This window comes from Dendrobium catenatum, unplaced genomic scaffold (genome assembly GCF_001605985.2).
Source record: "Dendrobium catenatum unplaced genomic scaffold, ASM160598v2 fragScaff_scaffold_945, whole genome shotgun sequence".
In the NCBI taxonomy this organism is placed as follows: Eukaryota; Viridiplantae; Streptophyta; class Magnoliopsida; order Asparagales; family Orchidaceae; genus Dendrobium; species Dendrobium catenatum.
The window spans coordinates 97505-118030 of NW_021319407.1; the positions used below are offsets into that span (position 1 = coordinate 97505).

The following is a 20526-nucleotide window of genomic DNA, read 5'->3' on the forward strand; positions in this document are numbered from 1 at the left end:
GCACAGTAAGTAGTCCATTTGGTGGAAACATAAAACATGATTCCTCTATACTATTTTAAAAAATAATTATTAATGTAGATAACTCTACTGTCTACTAAAGTTGTACAACTGTATTGTGATATTATCTCGACGTTTTATCATTTCAGTTGCAAATTCACTATCAGACAAATTCACATCATTATCAAGGCAAACATTTTCATCAACTTATTCTGCAGCTCTGTTTGGATTACAGTCAAAATAATCAAAATTTTCATCAATGTCATACTCATTAAAATCAGGATCGACCCGTCAGTTATGTCTTCGTACAAAATTATGCAATACCATTATAGCAACAACTATAAGACGTTGTTTCTTAAAAGAGTAATTTGGCATGTCACGTAGAATTCTCTTTTTTTTTTTCAAACAACAAATGCTTGCTCAATGATACTTCGTAATGAGGAATGTTTCTTATTGAATACTTCCCCGTGACCCCTTACAGGTTGACTTCCTCGAACAAAATCTGCTAAATGATACCTCATAGTTGTTGTAGTAAGATTGAAATAAAATGAGAATCACTTCCAAAAATGAGAATGTCATCCACATAAATGAGTAAGTAAACTTGTATTTGCTCATGATCATAAATAAGGAAAGATGGATCAGCCGAACTACTATGAAAACCTTTGGTTTGAAGAAATGAGGATAAAGTTTCAAACCATTGTCTTGGAGCTTGCTAAAGGCCATAGATGGTTTTTTGTAATTTGCAAACATGAGTAGGTTTTTGAGGATCTTGAAAACCTTGAGGTTGGGCATGTATATTTTCTCGGTGAGATTGCCATGAAAAAAGGCATTAACAACATCTAATTGAAGGATTGACCAACCAAAGTGCAAGGCAATTGTAATAAATGTTCGAATGATTGGAAATTTGACTAACAGACTAAACTTTTCTTAATAATCATTCCCATACTCTTGTTTAAATCCTTGAGTAACTTGACGGGCTTTGTAGCGAGCTATGGTTTCATTGGCATGGCATTTAGTACGATAGATCCATTAGCATCTAATGATTTATTGATTTTGTAGTGGAGGGACAAGCGATCAAGTGCCTTGAGATTGAAGAGAATTGAATTTGGTGGACATAGCTTCCTGTCATTATGGATGCTTGGTTATTGTGGTGTAACAGGTAGCAGTGGATATGACAGTATGTTGAAGATTGAGAATGCGACGTAGTTTTAAGTTTCCAATTTGGATGTGGGTAGTCATAGGGTGGCGAGCTGCTTCAAGTTGAGGTGGAATTGTGAGATTAGAAGTGGTATTTGATGGAGATGTGGAAGAGGAGTGATTTGAATTAGCAGATGGAGGTGATTTATAAGATGATGGTCAAGAAACATAAAAGGGAGTGGGTTGCAAATTTTGAGAATCGAATGGTGAGATTTGAGTTGTAGATGGTAGAGTTGGCAGAAAGGGTGGTAGAGGTGTAGGGCTGGGTGGGATAGTAATATGTGTGGTCTTGTTGGGTATAGAAGTAGGAGATTCATCAAATTGGACATGTCGAAATACAATAACACGATCAGTAAGGAGATTAAAGCATATATAACCTTTTGAGAGGTTGTATAGCCTAAGAATATACACGTTGTGGAGCATGGGGCTAATTTATGAGAAGCATAAGGGCGAAGCGAGGTATAGCAATGACATCAAAATTTGAAAAGATGGAGATAGTTTGGTGTAGTTTGATAAAGTAGTTGATAAGGTGAAGTTGAGAAGGCAAGGAGAGATGGTATGTAGTTTATAAGATAGACGGTTGTGAGAATGGCATCGATCCAAAATGAAGATAAAAGGTTTGAGTCAATCAGAAGAGCTCGGACGGTGTCATGGAGATAGCAGTGCTTCCTTTCATCTATGTCATTTTGTTGGGGAGTGTGGGGGCAGGTATATTGGTGATGGATATCATTTTTGAGAAGAAATTGACGTAGATTGGTGTTGAGAAATTCTCCTACACCATCAGTTTGAAGAGTTTTTATTGATTTATTGAAATATTTTTCAATGACATTTTTAATGTTAACAAATGTGGAGGTTACTTCAGATTTTAATCGGAGAGGATAAAGCCATGAATAACATGAGTAATCATCAATTAAAATTAAATAATAACGAAAACAAACACAAGAAATTATTGGAGAAAGCCCCCAAACATCAGTGTGTGTTAATTCAAGTGGATATTTGGATACATGAATAGAACTAGAAAATGATAACTTCTAGCTCTTATCTAGAGCAAAAGAGTTAAAAATTTTGGGAGAGGAAGATATCATTAAAGATGGAAGATTTTTTATAACAGCAGCAAAAGTTGATGAGTTGGGGTTACTGAGGCATTCGTGCTAGAGTTCGAAGGAGTTGGGGATGACAGATGCTGTAGCAACAGAGATGAGCTGTATTGGAATGGGAAAGTTATGGATAAAACTCATTATGGCAAGTACCTTGGAGAATTGGTTGATGGATCTTCAAGTCATTGACAAGAAAACCATGTTTGTTAAAGATGATAGAACAATCATTATCTTCAATCAGTTTTGAAATTGAAATAAGATTATGCGTTAGATTGGGCACGTGTAGAAGAGGAGTGAGGGAAAGCTTACGGAAGGGCGTTGGAAGTAAACCTTTACCAGATTGAACGATCGGGAGAGAGTTGCCATCACATACAAAAACCTACTCATTACCCATGTATGCAGACCGATGTTGAAGTAGTTGTGCATTGGGAGTAAGATGTTAGGTAGCTCCACTATCAAGATACCATGAGTTTGTGGTATATTGTCTGCTATGAATGCTGCATGGGCCATTTGATTGCTGGGAGGATACTAGAAGTTGGCACGATGCCAACAGCTAATAGCCTAATGCCCTCTTTTACCACGGATTTGGCATTCACCATTGAATTTTGGGGGTCTTGATCGAACAGAAGGTGATGTAGGAGATGAACGTCCACGACCCTTGACATAAGGAGAATGACCACGACCTTATCCTCGGTTTGTGGTTAAGGAAAAATGAGGATCAGGTGGCGAAGTGGGAGTTGAAGGTAAATATTTTTCCTTTTGAAAGTATAAGGAGAAATCAAGTTGGAAATTAGTGCAACTCTGTTTGGATTATAATCAATATTATCAAAATTTTCATCAATGTCATACTCATTAAAATCAGGATCGACCCGTGAGTTATGTCTTTGTATAAAATTATACAATGTCATTATAGAAACAACTATAAGACGTTGTTTCTTAACCGAGTAATTTTGCATGTCATGTAGAATTCCCTATTTTTCCAAACACCAAATGCACACTCAATAATACTTCGTAATGAGGAATGTCTCTTCTTGAATACTTCTCGGTGATCCCTTACAGGTTGACTTCCTCGAACAAAATATGCTAAATGATATATCGTATCTAGGTATGGCTTTAGATATCCTCTTTATAGAGTATAAGCTGCATCAACTAAATAATATTTACCAATTCACGAATTTACAATATTCAATAAGAGATTCCTGAAAGGTATTACTATATGTAGTTTATCATTTCACAATTCATTAGAGGCATCTATGATTAGCTTTATTGGATTCCACCCTAATCCAGTCTTCCCACGCAACAGATCTTTCCACAATTTTTAATCCTTCTTTAACTGATCCCACTTATTCTTCAGTTGTGTACGATCATATGATTTTCTAGTCTGGGCATTAAATTTTGTCATAAGGTTTGTCCAACCCTCATTGAAATGGGTGGTAGCTAGGTCTATTACCCAATTCAATTTCTCCTATACATCTGTCACAGTAGAGTAATGTGCTATTGATATTCCAACATTTAAAAAATTAATAAATATTTATATACATTTTGAAAAAAAATTTGAACTAAGTCCTGCTTCCTAATTGTAGACATAAACATAAATTTGGAGTCCTTATCAACTTTGTTTTTAAATAGCAGATATCCTTCTTGCTAAGTTCAATATGGTCATTAAAAAACAAAGAACAAGTGTTCCTCGATTTCCATTTATTTTCATATGCTCCATTTAATCTTCCATTCTCTGCATTGCTTTCTTAAAATGCCGCAAAATGTGGGGAGTTGGAGTAGCCTTGTAATGTGAAAGGTTGGAACTATGTTATTTTCCTCTAATGGCGACAGGTGCTTTGGTTGGTGTTTGAGGGCGAGACATTTAAGTAGAGGTTTTTGGGAGAGTAATGGAAGCCATTCTTGTGACAAGGCAGCGAAGGGTGATGGGTGTTTAGATCTAAATAAAAACAAGGGAATATACTGTTAAGCGTTTTGAGAAAGAAATGCGCTATTTACAGGCTCTGCTTAAGGAAGACGTTAATCTTTTGAGAAGAACAGAGCAATATTTAAGTTTTCTCGTATAAATCATGCCCTTTCAGTTGCTGTGTACAGTATTCAAAGTTGATTATTTATTGGTATTTGGCTTAGAATTTATTCTTATTTGTATCTATTTTTAAATGATAAAACGAGGAGAATAAATTTATCATTAATTTAATTCTTTTAAAAATAAATTAAATACAAGAGTTATTCATATATATTTAATAGCTAATTAGAAAGAGAAAACACATACACACAAATATAAGATTTAATTAGAAACTTCATTTAATGTTAAGTAATATATTTAAAAGATAAAATTTAAATATTGAGTAAGAGAGTTTGCAAGCTATTTTGATAATAAAAATGGCTTTACATAGGTATAAAATATATCGACATTAGAGTAAGAAGTGGCCGAAACTTTAGAACATCTAAATTCGAGGCAAGTATTTGCATTCCTATTTGTACAATAATAACGTTATTTTATCTAATCTGATTATATTGAATCAATTGACATTCATTAGTTAATGATTATTATAAAATTTTAGCATTAATTTTTTTTTTTAATTTCAATGAATGGTAATATTGAATTTATTGACGGCCAGCATAAGGATTCAAAATATGTAATATAAATAGTTTTTAAATGATACATGAATGAAATGATAATATAGAAAAACGTTCATGTGCATGTTGATTAATCAATAACACTCCCTTATAATACTGGTTGAGAATGCAATATACTCGTGTGTGTGAAATGAAATGGTTATGAAAAAGAAAATAGAAAATGAAGTACCTTTATTAGTATTATTTTAGACGGTGTCTTCTATGATGGTTATATTATTTGCAAAAAAGATAAATATATATCATATATGACAAGTATAAATATGAATAACATTAATGGTCATATTCAAAATAAAATTTAAATAGAATTACTTTATGTTATTAAATGTGTAAGCATATTATTTCAAATGTCTTGTATTATTATAATTTAAAAACAATCTTTAACTTTTAACTCACTCTATATTTGCAAAATTGTTCACATGTATCATCCAAAGAGTTTTAATGAATGTAAGAGGAAAGAACAAATATCATAGACGTGATGCTCATAGAGAAATGCATTTATAACATTTGACTTTAATACATTTAAGGTTTGAAGGCTCTTTCAGTATATAAAATTTTAAATCATGTCCGATCGTCTGTTTCCATCCATTAATTTAAGCCTCCAAGGTGAGTCACATCAAATAAATTTCTAAAAAAAAATTTAAATTTTGTATACAATTGTCCCTTAAATTTCCATCTGATTTGTAGGACATTTTGTGATAATTTTAAGACTACTATACTTGAAAATGCATTCATTTCTATCTTTATATTCTTAAAATATGTAAATGCGAATAGGGTTCATACATGCTATATATTAGATGTTACAAGGATCTGAAATCTCTAAAAATCTATGGTGCTATGTTTTAAGAGTTATAAGAGTGTTATTTGATATGCTAGCATAGGCATGAGAGCCTGAATTTTAAATTATAATATTTATTGGGAGATAAAATAATCTAAGAAAAAAATTACCTATTCTAAGAAATGGAGATGATGCTTTTATTTTTTCTATTTTGCTAATTTATTATTATATCATTCTACTATTTTTGAAGCAATGTGTTGAAGTTAATGTTTACTACTCTATAAATACCTATTTATTCTAAAGTCTATTTGTACTTATGCACATACAAACATACTTTACTATTCTACTTCATTATTTTGTTATTAAAGACTTCAGTAGATTGAATGTGGCTTGTTAAGTTATGATTGCTCATGCTTGCTTTCTGCATCTATTTTAGGACAGGATAAGAAAAAGGAGCAGACTAAATACAAAAAAGATTATATTATCTAATCATCAAGTTTATATAGGTATTTTAGGTAAATTTTTAACAATCATGACTTTCTCTATTCTATTTGATATTCTATGCATCATATACTATTTAAATATAATTGTTTTAATTAAATAATTCTTTAATTATTGAAAAAGTTTTTGATGATAAATATTATTTGTTTTAATTGATGTTTTAATAGCTCTATAGTTTGTAAATTATTTGAAATTTCTATAATTCTCTCCACTTATATCTTAGGATTCCAATCCCGCAACAATCCAATGCAATATGACCCATTCTATCTATATATGAGTTGTATTGAGTCAAGTTGTGAAATCAATATAATACACAACCCAATCATCCTGGAGAAGCATTATTAAACTCTAAAAAATTATCAAAATGAGATGAATTAATAATAACTAGCATTGACACAATGCAATCCTTCAAACAATGAAAACAGGCTTCATACTCTATTATGCAATAAAAAAACATGATCTTCAATGTCAATCTTATCAAAGAAGTTGTAACTTGTGAGAAACCTTTGACTATCTTCCTATAATAACAAAAAATGTCAAAAAGCAATAACCTATGATACTGAAGCCAACGTTGACAATTCAACTACTTACTACTTAACCATCTAAAGACCACAAATATCTAATCTCTGCTCATAACATGACCCCAAAAAGCTATAGACCTCAACCAAAGTCCACACTTTGAAAACATGGCATATAACTAGTGTTACCTCAAAATATCGAATACCAACCTCAAATAAATAGAATGATCACCCTCAATCCTCACATATACCAACATATCATCAATAGAAATAATAATAAATTGACCTAAATATGCCTTGATTACACAATTCATTAGATCAATGAATGCAATTAATGCATTAATCACACCAAAATGCACGACTAAAAACTCATAATGACCATAATGAATATTAAAAATTATTTTCATCACATCCTCTACCAAATGAGAGAAGGATGAGTGAAGAATGAGTGTGTTAATTCCTATTTTTATGAATAAAGGTTATGCACAATATTTTGCGAATTATAGAGGTATTAAGTTAATGTGTCACACTTTAAAACTATGGGAGCGAGTTATGGAGCATAGGTTGCGGCGTGATACTAATGTTTCTCAAAATCAATTTGGATTCATGTCGGGTAGGTCGAGAAAATAAGGAGGATTTACATATGATATTTATTGATTTAGAAAAAACATATGATAAAGTTCTAAAAGAAGTGCTATGGAGAGTTCTTGAAAAGAAATGAGTCAATAATGCTTATATTCAAATCATTAAAGATATGTATGCAAAAGCTATTACTTGTGTTCAAACACAAGGTGGATTGACCAAGTATTTCTCTATTTCGGTTGGGTTACATCAAGGATCAGCCTTAAGTCCATATCTTTTTGCTTTAGTCATTGATGTTCTCACTAGACATTTGTAATAGGATGTACCTAGGTGTATGCTTTTTGCTGATGATATTGTTCTTGTTGATAAGACTATAGAGGGAGTTGAAGGTAAACTTGAATTATGGAGGTCAACCTTAGAGTCTAAAGGTTTTCGCTTGAATAGATCTAAAATGGAATATATGGAGTGTAATTTTAATAGACCTAATGAGGGGATTGTGACTTTGGGCGATCAAGTCATTAATAAGAGTACATGTTTTAGATATCTTAGATCTATTGTTCAGAGTGATGGTGAAATAGATGAGAATATTATCAGCATAATTCAAATTGGATGGTTGAAGTGGAGGAATGCATCGGGCTTGTCCTGTGATAGAAATATACCCCTCACACTTAAGGAAAAATTCTATAAGATGATAGTGAGGCCTGCAATGCTTTATGATGCCGAATGTTGGCCATTAAAAGAGAAGCATAATATTAAGTTAAGTGTGGTAGAGATGAGGATGCTCAGGTGGATGAGTTGCTTTACCCTTAGAGATAGAATACGAAATGAGCATATACGTGAAAAGATTGAAGTAGCTCCAGTAGAAGATAAGATTAGAAAGAGTCACCTTAGATGATTTAGTCACATAAAACAACAGCCTTCCAATGACCCGGTTAGGAAAGTAGAGATATTAGATTTGACTAATGTTAAGCAAGATAGGGGTAGACCTAAAAAGACTTGGTTAAAAAATATTAAGAATGACCTTTCTTTATTAGATTTAAACGAGAATTTGACTTTTAATGGGACAATGAAAAAAAAAGGATTCATGTAGCCGAACTCACATAGTGGGATAAAGGCTTGATATTGTTGTTGTTGTTGTACATCCTCTACCTTCACTCTTAAATAGTTGTACCTAAATCTTAAATCTGTGTAAAAACACATGCAAATTCTAACTGGTCAAACAAATCAACCCTAACAAAGGATATTTAATCTTAATGGTCGCCTCATTTAATTATATTAATCAATACACACAATCATCTTGCAATCCTTCTTCCTCACAAATAACATAGATACAACCCATAACCCACACACATACACTAAGCCTAATAAAAACTGTCTAGTGACTTGCAATTCAACCTTCATCTTAAATAATATAATTTTAATAGTAGGCATCTCATATTTCTAATATTTTATCCATATCCCTGCATCTATATTCGCGAATCATAATCTATATATAATAAACATATCAAATGTCAAAAGATATTGATAATTAATATTATAAAATTATACTCTTAAAATTAAATCAAGATATCCTTACCTAATTACTTTCCATATAAGTGCAGCATAGCAAAGAAATTTTAAATGAAAACAAACAGCAAATACAAAAACAAGCATATCAAAATTGTTATTTTCTCAACTGGACTAAAATATTTCCCTTCTGAATCAATATGAAAAATCAGAGAACCGTAATATTGAACAAGAATAATTTTCTCTACATTTCTTGTCAATTGCTTATCCAACAGCTCAACCAAGTTACCAAGTCGCTTGACTACGAGAAAGATGAAGACAGGACCTGCAAAGAAAAAGCTTTATCAGATATAGATTTACACTTCCAATCTTAAGTTTTTGAAAGTTCTCAAAAGTCAAATAGTCAACCCAGCACATCATGAACATGATGGTAAGATCTTCATTCAGTTTCCAAATAACAATCCATTAAATTTACAGTAGCAGTTATAAAAATATGAGAAAATCTCGCTCAAGTGAAGAAATTTCATTATTTTCCTTCAGCTTTGCGCAATTATTCAGAGACGATTAGTATGGGCCTTGTGCAAGGATGACAACAAAGTTTGAAAAATGGTTCCGATAATTTCTGGGATGATTTTTTTTTTTTTTTTATATATATTTTTTTAATTTCTGGGCTGATTATGAAACTGCAATTAGATTAACTTTTCAAACCCAATTCTGCATTTCCTTTTACTCAAAATACTAGCATCTAAGCACAAGCTTATTATTACTAATTTGTAATTGGATAAAATTGCCAGAATAAAACTGAATTAACTTGCATAAAGATGGATCAATTTATAGATTCAAATTTGAACAAAAAGTGAATCCCTATTCAATCATTTGGGAAAAAAGTTTGCTTCGAAACCTCACAAATAAACATATCTACTATTTACTGTTAGGTTATGACATAATACACGATTAGAACAGGACAAGTGATGTCTCAATTGGGCTCGAATGACTTATATGACTTGCGAATCTAATGATTAACTTTTTACTTGAGCATGATACCAAAAGAGGTCACTCCCACATTGCTTCCCAATGGTTGATTGGATTTGGTGTGCACACTCAACTGTTAAAAAACGTTTGATTAAAGGAGAATAATCCAAACTTAGGGAAGGAGAAGGATGATTCAAATGTAGAGAAAAAAATTTGCTTTTGAGGGAGGTTGTTTGGATGACAATGAGAGTTGGTCAGTCCTAGATATGAAAGGAGCTGGGGTTGATATGTATCTCACTATTTTGATTTTAGTTTTTGGGTCGGTTCCATATATGGTTGCTGCTATTAATATATAAGCCTCAAATATGGCCCTGGTAAACCATTTAGCAACCATGAGCTAAATGTTCCAGCGCCCCCACTTTGTAATAACCAAAAGTTTCAGATAAAGAAATATAAATTTCTTTTCATAATTGAAGTATATCTTAAATGTAAATTTCTAAAAATGCATAAACTCTATGAAGTAATTTAAATAAATTATTTTCTTTTCAGTTTAAATTATAATTATACTTAACATAATTTTTACAGTAATAAGTTAAAATTTCTGTTAAGTAAATATTAGATATTAGGTAAAGATTGAATTAAAGCAGATAATTGTTTTATTTCCTGAATAGATGCTTTGAAAAGACTAAAGTGTGATGGCAGTTGCAGTGGGCCCCACTTCCATTTGGTTTCAGATATACAAACCGAATTGATTAGTGTAGATTTGAGTGTGGGAAGGAAGAATCAGATAGCAGTTATCAGTGGAGGAGAAGCACGGGTGAGGAAACTTTTGCATTACACGGCACAGTGCAGTGCACTGGAGAAGGGACTGGCACAGTGCTGTGAAGAAGTGATTAGCTGTAGGGAGGAGCTCGGTTCTATGAGCTAAAGAAAGTGGGAAGCATGTCTTGTGGATCCTGTGAGCAGAACAAAAGTTAATTGAGAGAAATTTCTATGTAAGAACTGCGACTGTGAGATATTAGTAGCATTGAGGAGAATTGTTTCTTGGTGGAGTAAGAAGCAGAACGACTGTTTGTTGCCATGAGTGAAGTGGTGACTAATTCAGTGGAAAAAGAGAAAGGAAGAGAAGGAAATTGAGGAAAGAAGAATATGAGTTAAAGTAAATTTAGTTGTTTTAAATTGGTTGATAATTTTACAAAGGTTGTACAAGTTTCTAAATAAGTTTACACAAATTGCATTTCAGGATTCATCGAGTTTTTGCAGAAGGGAGGTTACGAGGTAAATGGTTATGTTAGTATAAATTTATTTCATGCAATTTATTTGAATTATAAATTGTAGAAATCATAGAATTAGAGAGGTGATTGTAGGTAACTTACAAAGAAATAAGAGTACGAGGTAGAGAATTTGAGGAGATAAATCGTCAAAGAGATAAGTTATGCAATTCTAAATTACAAAAGTGAATGTTATCAATTATATATACATACAAAGTCACTTTATTCATTTGAAGGTATAATTGCATTAAGATGATTTTAAATTAGTGAATATGAGCATACCTCCTAGTATTCCTGTACAAGCACCTACATATCCATATGAATGATTGGAAGTTGAAATAAGATCAAGTAAGATTGTTTAAAACTTTTATGAGTTGGTAATATTTTGGAAAATAGTTAAAAATTTTAAATATTATCTACATATTCTCTTATGCAAACAATATAATTGATATATTGTTATAAAAGTATGCAATGATATAAAACAAGTATTTATTATGAATAATTGAAATTTGCTGAATATCAAATTAGTGAAGGTTGGAATGATACCTGCATAGCAGATGGGGCAAAAGGTACCCCAAATATGATACCTGCATAGCATGTGGGATAAAAATGACCCCTAAAGAGGCAAAATGAACTTTTATGTAATTCAATGGCGATAATGTAAGATTTACCTAGGCTCCATTGAACAATATTATAAAGTTAACTATATGAAAATGATAGTCAAATCATTCGAAAACTAACTATGATATTCTGTATAGATTTCAAATGAATGAAAGAATGCTTCTAAATATGCTTTTATGTTATTGTGCAAATAATAGTAACTTTGATTCAATTATGATTCTAATGTTGTTATTTCTATAGTCTTGCATTTAAATTGTTATTAAATTTGCATAATTTTATGAGCCTCTTAGCTCATCAGTTATTTTATATTGGCTGTTGTTTTAGGAAAATGAAAGGAGAAAATTGAGTCTGATTAGAAAAGTGTTGGAATGATTAGGTTTTCTATTTAGAAGTGTTTATAATATCTTCTTGTGAAGTATGTAAATTGTCTAAATGTAGTGATGTATTCTGATTTCCTTAGTAGCTCTGTAAGTAATTAGGATGAAATTTGGACTATTTAGATGGTTCTGTTTGTTCAATAAATGCATTTGTCGGTGGTTGTTTTTATATAAGTATGCAAATGATGAGGAATATGAAATGAAAAGAATGAAAGTTATGTTCATTTCTGTGGCACTCTACATTACTAATAAGAGGTATCGTGGGGTATTACACTCTTACATTATTCCTTTAACCATTTGTTAGCTTTCTCTTGTTTTATTCTGTTAAAACTACAAAACTTGATAAGAGCTACTCAAGATAAGTTCATGTTTTACAAACGAAATACCTGATACTTATTTGGTCCTTTCTTAAGAAGATAGCCAGCACTGTTCAAGTTATCCAAAAAAGTGTCAACGTCTGGAACTCTCAAGCCAATCATATCAGCCAAACTGTATATTTCCTGATAGAAAATAGAAGAAATTACGGAATAAGTTAGTTCAGATAATAAATCACCTGCAATAATGTTTTTCAATTGCAATAGCGCATTAATATGAAAGCCTTCTACGTAAAGCAATACCTAATCATTAGGAAAAAAGTTATGCTCTTATTATGCCACTTTACAACTTTTTTATGTTCATATTCTTTGTAACAGGGTACCTAATTAGCACAAAACAATGGAAGCACTTAACCGAAATTGAGAAGCACTCATCTTGCTTAAGTTCAGATTCTTTGTGGAGGGCACTCAAGAATCTTTTGGCTTCTTTCTGCCGGCTCATCCCACCATTCCTAGTAAAATCTACAAAGCCATGCTCATCCAAAAGTTTGTCGTACAAAGATTCCTTCATTATCTCAACCACATCCTGTAGACAACACAAGGTTTCACGAAGAGGATTGAAAAGCATCCAGGATCCATATACATTGTGATGTAGGACTACAATGCTTGAAGCAAATTTTGTAAGAGCTTGCTGATTAGAGAAATAACAATTAAAACTTATTAGAAAATAAAACGACAAAATAAAACTTAAGGGCGGTCACTTCCATTTAGGCTAAGTTGCAAAATAAGAACTTTGAATCATCAAAATAACATAGGAAATCAAGATCATGCAAATATAATAGTTTTCAACAAAAATACCTAATCTAACAATGAGATTAGAAACAAATGAAGTGCACTCAATTCCATATGTTTACTAAGCTTGGCAGAATTGGGTAAACACGATCTTCTTGACTACAATCAAATCACAAAGACGGGTTAGACTTTAAGAAATACAAGAAAAGGGAGATTAGAAAACCTTCGTCAAGGATCGGTTGTAATCCTCCACTCGACGATTCCAAGTTGCTCTTCAATAGCCTCGACCAAGGTATCCAAAATGCGCTCCACGTACTCTTGTACGGTGTGATCGATGCGGGGGTTGACGTCAAAGAAGGTCGAATGTAAGATGCAAACAAACCCTTGCTTTTCATAGGAGAGGCCGTAGTCAAGTTCCAGATCGGCCATACATTTGCGTTGTTGTGTGTCCTTCAAAGCTTCTAGATCTCTTGAGAGAAAAGGAATCCTCGCAAGAAGTAAGAGATGAGGAGGGGAGAGGGCTTGGCCAAAGAGGGGAGCCACACGTGAGTTAGGAAAAGGTTGGAGGAGAAGTTTAAATTCAAAATTCTAAAATAAATTTCAGATTTTGAAATTAAGAGGAAAGAAATTTGGAGGGGAATTTAATTCACCCAAAATTGGGGAGGGAAATTAATGAGAGAGAGAGGGAGTGGAGAGAGAGATGGGCGGTTAGACTAGGGGGGCTGGCGACATTGTGAGAGAGAGAGAGGAGGTTAGGGAATTAATTAGGGGGTTGCCTAATCAAGAGAGTCTTAAATCAGGCAAGATATTAAATCAACTTCAAATAGAATTTGATTTGGAATTGTTTATGGAAACTTTCCTAAAATAGATAAGTTAAAACTAGGAGAGAATTTGAATTTCAAATTCAATTGACTTGAATTCCAAATTGATCCTAAATTAACTCCAAACTAAATTAGGAACTCAAGGAATAGGGGAAGATGAGTGGGACCCGCGGCTTAGAGGGCAAGGCCGGCAGCTTTATGGGGATGGGGGAGAAAATTAAGGAGGCTTTAATGCTTCCTTCATTTAGATTACCAGTTTTAGAATGAAAATAATTCACTCCAAAATAATTTGAAATCCGATGGGGAAGATTTGGAAACTTTCCTAAAATAGATTTTATAATTTAGGAAAGATTTTGAATTCCAAATTGGGTAAATTTGAATTCAAAATTTCATCTAAATTATGGCAATCAAAATTAGGAAGTATATCCAAGAGTGGGCAAGGGGCTAAGGCCGACGGCTTGGATGGGGTTTGGGTAATAGAGCCGGCGGCTAGGTGGAGGGGGTTTTTGGGAGAATTCGGTGGGATGATCTTTGGACAAGGTGAGGGGAAGATGGTATGGCTGATGGTGATAGAGGGAGGAAGAGAGAAGAGATAGAAGGTAGAACTGCGACCCTGACTCGTCTAGGTTGGTGGGTATTGCACAAGTTTCCCTCTCTTAGGGATTTCACTCCAACCTCTCAAGCTCTCATGCGAATTCAAACAAGAGAAACAAAGTTTTCAATTAATCATTCATTACCTTCAAAAGGAGAACACTAGGGCTATAAATAGCCACATACAAAGACTCACAAAAATAAAGGACGACAATGCCACTTGGGCTTACATACGACCTCCCTTAATAAAAAGGTACAACGGAAAACTAATAAAGTAAATACAAGATGACTTCATAAATAAGAAAATACATAAAACAAATAAAAAATACAATGACTCAATCATTGTCGTAGATCGACGGCCGCGTCTCTAATAGACCTTCCACAATCTGATGTCCCCATCACATTGATAATCGGATTTTCATCACATGAATTGTATCATTCACTTAGTTGGGATCACTAGGAAATGATCATTCACTTAGTTGGGATTGAGTAAATGGAGATGTAACTTGAAAGTTACAAAATTTCATGAATGTTCTTTGAATATTTGATATTCAAAGAAATAAGATCATTCACCTAATTGAAATCAAGTGAATAGAGAAGGAAGACTAGGATTTAGTTCCTAAGTCTAAGCGGGATGTTCAATTGTTAATCTTAGGTTCAAACAAATTGAAAGAAAGAACTTGGAGTTTGGTTTTGAGTTTAATAACCTCATGTAATAGTAAGTAGAAGTTTTGGAGAAGCTTCAAATTAAGTACACATGAAGAGAAAAGTGAGGTTTGTTTGTTGACTTTGTGTTTCAACAAACAAAGAAGGGGAAAGAACCTAAGATATGGTCCTAAAATTAGAGGACTCATGTAACGATATGTTTAAAGGCTTGAGGAGCCTTAGAACATCTTGCATGAGAATATATTTGTTGGTTTTATGTTCCAACAATGAGGATAGAAGAACTTGGGATTTGATTCCAAGTTTCAAATAACTCATTTACACTTGGAGCTTCGACAATGCTCCATGCATTATACATGAAAGAGGATTATTCATTTGTTAATTTCATATCTTAACAAATAAAGGTTTGGACTTAGAATTTGGCCCTAAGATCTTGAAGGCTCATGTGATAGAATAATTTAGAGCTTTGAGGGTGCTCCAAAATATAACACATGAAGGGAATATTAGTTGGTTTCTTGCTCCAACAAACAAGGTGCAAGAACTTGGAAGTTGGTTCCAAGTTTAAGGTCTCTTGGCACATGAAGGGAATATTTGTTGATTTCATGCTCCAACAAACAAGGTGGAAGAACTTGGAAGTTGGTTCCAAGTTTAAGGCCTCTTGGCATGCATTTAGGATTTTAGGGAAACCCAAGTTGACATACACAAGAAGGGAAATGATGTTGACTCGTTGATTTTGTGTCAACAAGCGAAATACAATGAACCTAGGATTTTCATCCTAAGATTATAGGATTTATACAATAAAGCATTTGGAGCTTTGAGGAAACTCCACACATCATGTATAAGAGAGAAATGAATTGTAGTTTTGGAACTATGGATCAAGAACCAATTATCGAGTTTGTACTCTATGATATAAGCTCATCTTCCTAAGTTGGGTTAGGTAAATATGATAGGCTAAGATTGGGGTCTTATGCCGAAGGAGGATGTTCATCTGTTGATCTTGTCTTAACAAATGAAAGAGGAACCTTAAGAGTTGGCTCTAAGCTTCAAGGTCTTCATGTAGCGATATTATGAAACTTTGGAAGGTTCAAAAATTATCACGCATGAAAGGAGATGATAGTTACTTGTTGATTTTGGGTCTCAACAAAGGAGTTGTGACTTAGGATAAGATCCTAAAGTCTTGACGTTTCATGTAATAGAATATTTGGAGCTTGGAGAGGCTCCAAAATGTCACACATGGAGGTGCATATGTTTGAACTCATGCAACATAGAACTTACAACTTTGAGGAAGTTCTAAGCATCAAGTTTGAAGGAGGACATGCATGAGAAGAGAAATTTTCCATTCTTCCATAAATGTTTTGACACATGGAAAGAAGAGATGATTCCTAAAGCTTTGAAAAGTTTTCTAAATCAATTTTGACATTATCTAGGGGACTTGGAAGCTTCTAGGGATATCCTAAAGATCAATATTGACAAGATCTAGGAGAAACCTAAAAGTAAATATGTGATGGTTCAAACCCTAAACTTTGAGCTTTGTAAAGTATCACATATGATATTGATTGGCTCTCTACATTATGAAATCATCAACATAAACCTTTGAGAGTAATGCGAAGGATTTCACAATGAGCTAGAAATTGCTTTGGGCCGCTCAAATTCATTTGCGTGCATTTGTCATAATTTACAAAGAGCCACAAGTTTTAATGTATGTATTCTTCTAGTGTGTTAAAGGCATAACGTTGAGTTTCTGAATTTAGAGATTTGCACAACTAAGAACAATCAACTACCCAATCTTGCGAAATATTGCGCATAAACTCAATTAAAATGCTTCTCATATTGATTAAGTTCATGATAAAACATTTGCAAGAACTCAAAGAAATTCTTAAACTCCAACATATGCACATTCATATAACCATAAATTATTTTTTTGGTAATTTATGTGTAAATGAAATGTGCATGTAATTTGAACAAGTTGCAAGTTTTAAAAGAATTACTTATACATGTTCTCTCCAATTTAGGGTATCACATAAATAAACTTGTACATTTTCAACACAAGGCAAAGTCTAGTCATGGATGTTGGAAACCCATTAAGTACACTAAATTAGTTTATCCAACATTTGAAATTGAACAAGTATGTTTACATAATTTCGCAAATCTAAGATGAAACACAAACTCAACAAATGCAATTTAATGCACTAGATCGATTTTGTCGCGATATTAGCATTAGGGGAAAGAAATATGACCTACAATGCAATGAAACCCTTACTACATCATACATTTTGGGATAGGAAGATATCATCAAAACCTATGGTTCATTTTAGGCAAAGGCTAAGCATGTGATATGAGTGAAAAATAGTGCATTTGAGAGGTGTTGGATACCCCCTACACGCATTAACATCCTCTCAGGACTCTCACATGAGAACCAACAAATGAAAACCACCAAGTTTCCATTGTTTTGTGAAGAGGACGGCAAATGAGGGATTTTGGGAGAAAAAATCGAAGTTTCTAAGGGATCTAGGGCTTGGGGACGTCAACCCCACATCAAAGGCTAGGAGGCCTTAGGGCTTTCCCTAAGTTTTTGAGATTTTACCTCACCCGGGCTGTCCAAGCGCTCAAATCCAAGCTCCAAGTAGCTGTCCAAGCTGTTCCGGGGGAAGAAGACTATTGTCCTAGCTGCTCCGGACATTGTTGCCATTGTCCAAGATGCTCTGGGTACCTTCTTTGCCATCCAAGGTGCTCCAAAGTTTCCTAAGCACTATTTGGAAGCTTCCAACAGCTTCCTTGTTGCCTCGAGGTCGTCGGCATTGGGGAAGACAATGGAAGAAACCCTCGCCTTTGCCGGGAAGCAAGAAAATGAGGCTATGGAAGCACCTTCTCCCTTTCAAATTTCAAGAAAACCCTAGTTTTAACTCTCTTGGAAGAGCCATGCACGGATTGGTGAGAGGTTGGTGGCTTAGGGGCGCTTAGCAGCCAAAGAGGGCGGATGACAAGGAGGCGTCAGAGGATCTGTACGGGGTCGGTCAGCCTAGAGAGCACAAACTCCAAGCAGGGAAGTACCGAATTCCTCGCTTCTCCCTCTCTCTCTCTCTCTCTCTCTCTCTCTCTCTCTCTCTCTCTCTCTCACGCTCGCGCGCGTGCGTGCGTGCGCGCACACTCGGGTTCGGACAGACAGAACAAGAGGGGGGAAAATGCCCCCCTCTTTCCTTTGTCCGCTCTTTTGTTCGCCTGTGGACACGCACAAAGCAGGTGTGCCACCCAAAACAACCCAATCCCGCCTCCTAGTCGCGCAAAACGAAGAAAATACCACTCAAGTGGATTTTCTGATGTGAGATTGGGTGGGATTTGAGAAGAAATCTCAGCCCTTGATCTCAAAGTCTGATTTTAGGACTCAATCTAGCCCAAATTGGCTAATTTGGGCTGACATCGAGCTCAAATTGGACTCGAACAGAACTGATTTGGGTCCGATTGGGTACGATCAAGCCAATTTTATGAAATTAGGCTTGAATCGGCGTTGAATCACATCGAATTAAGTCGAATTTGATTCGACGGGGCTCCATGGGGCTCAATTGGGTTCAGTTTGGATTGATTTGATTTTAATTTAATTTAACTTAATTGAGGTTTAATTTGGGCCAATTTTACTTCGACGACATTTAATTGAGTTGATCGAGCACGATCGAACCTAATCGGGCTTGAATCGACTCGATTTGGATCTGGTCGATACAAAAATATTCGACAACAAACGGGTCGGGTTCGGGTAGGGTTGAACAATGTCGGGTCAGCTTTACCCGACCAGTGACTCGTTTTTGACAGTCCTATGGCCAAGAGGATAATCAGTCGATTTATTAGAGATCAAGAAAAGCATATGCTAGTATAAGAATTTTTATTAAGTACCATGGGCTTCGAAAATTCGGCCCCAGCCTCCGCCCGCATTGTATGCTTTTCTTCGGCGAGGGAGTTTTAATGGATTAGTTTCGGAATAAATTTTAGAAGGCAGATAGGTTTGTAGATAAGACACTACCCAGAAATTTCCCCTTATTTTATGAGGACTTTATAATCTGAGCTCTAGTTTCCTATAGGCGCAAGCCCCTATAATTAATTATCCCACCCGATCACGAGAGAGAACTTTCGATTAAGGCTAGTCGTCAATCAGAAACGTAGAGAATACATGTTATCTGGCATATAGTAGCAGCATGGGCTTGAATTTGGGAATTTGAAAAGTTTGGAAGATTAAAAATTTAAAATAGAAATTTCATCAGTTCACACATAAAGCGGATAGTGGGGGAATGGATGATGGACTCGATCAAGATCCCATGGTTCTGTCGTCTCGAGCCATCATGGTCCCTGGTCTACTTAGTCAGAGGAGGTAGTCGACCCAACCTGACAGAAGGATCCTTGTCGACAACTATGGGTTGCTTCGTCCAAGGGGACCTTGTAGAGTTGAGGGGAATGCTTGTCTAAGGGGACAAATTTGAATCCACCTTAGCTAACATAGAGTTTTGTGCCCTATCGATCATATCCTATTGATTCATATCTCAAGGATTTGATATCACTAAGGAGCATATTGGCTCTGGCCATAATCGATATTTCGTGGTGCCATTTGGCGGCAAAACCACTCGGTTCAGAGGGCCTCGGGTCATAACCGTTAATCCTGCGGTGCCATTTAGTAGCAAAACCACCGGTCAGAGGACACGTACCATGTCCTTACTAGCAGGAGATTATTCGAGAATGAATCCTAGTGATATTTTCGACTGGGCATTAGCTCTATGTGAGCTGAAGAGAAATTTTAACTTGTCCACCCCAGGAAACTGTTGCGAACTTGTCCACCCTGACAAACTGTTGCGGAGAGTGGATGTGTTTTACTTTAAATGGTTGGATAGTTGATTTTTAAATTTTAAATATCTTAAAATTTAGGATTTTTTTTTTATTTTAGATTTTGGAGTAGTTGAGTGGCATTTGAAAACATTTGTGAACCCCTCCGGTTGAGATCTTCATTCAACACGGCAATCATCGGGGTGATGCTGAGGTCACTTGAAAAATATTTGAATTTTGTGGATATTTGAGGGCATTTGAAGATATTTTATGAACTCCTCCAGTTGAGATCTACATTCAACACGGCTATCATTGGGGTATAAAGGGTCATTTCTTTTTGTGGATTGAACCTTGTCGACTCTGTCTACTAGTCGATAGAGGATTGAGTTTCGTAGGCTTTATGCCTTTATTAGTGAATTCATATTGTTATAGGCCTTGAAGGCCTAATATGAATGTATTAAGACAAATATGCCACCACCGTATATTTGTTT

General features: G+C 34.5%; 1 protein-coding gene and 1 non-coding gene across 2 annotated transcripts in view; one reads left to right on the forward strand and one right to left on the reverse strand.

The window, feature by feature from the left end:
• Positions 1–8956: 8956 nt before the first annotated feature.
• Positions 8957–20526, reverse strand: part of LOC110116013 (probable DNA helicase MCM8) — an 80046-nt gene continuing 68476 nt past the window's right edge. Inside the window, exons 15-18 of the mRNA XM_020849438.2 lie at positions 12781–12951; positions 12438–12551; positions 11600–11640; positions 8957–9135 (exon numbers count right to left, since the gene is read on the reverse strand). Of these exons, the coding sequence (XP_020705097.1) occupies positions 9096–9135; positions 11600–11640; positions 12438–12551; positions 12781–12951 (366 nt within the window). The 3' untranslated portion in view covers positions 8957–9095. The remainder of the gene's footprint in view (positions 9136–11599; positions 11641–12437; positions 12552–12780; positions 12952–20526) is intronic.
• Positions 9328–9431, forward strand: LOC114580322. The gene has a single exon (XR_003701684.1). It is a non-coding gene; the product is annotated as a U6 spliceosomal RNA (small nuclear RNA).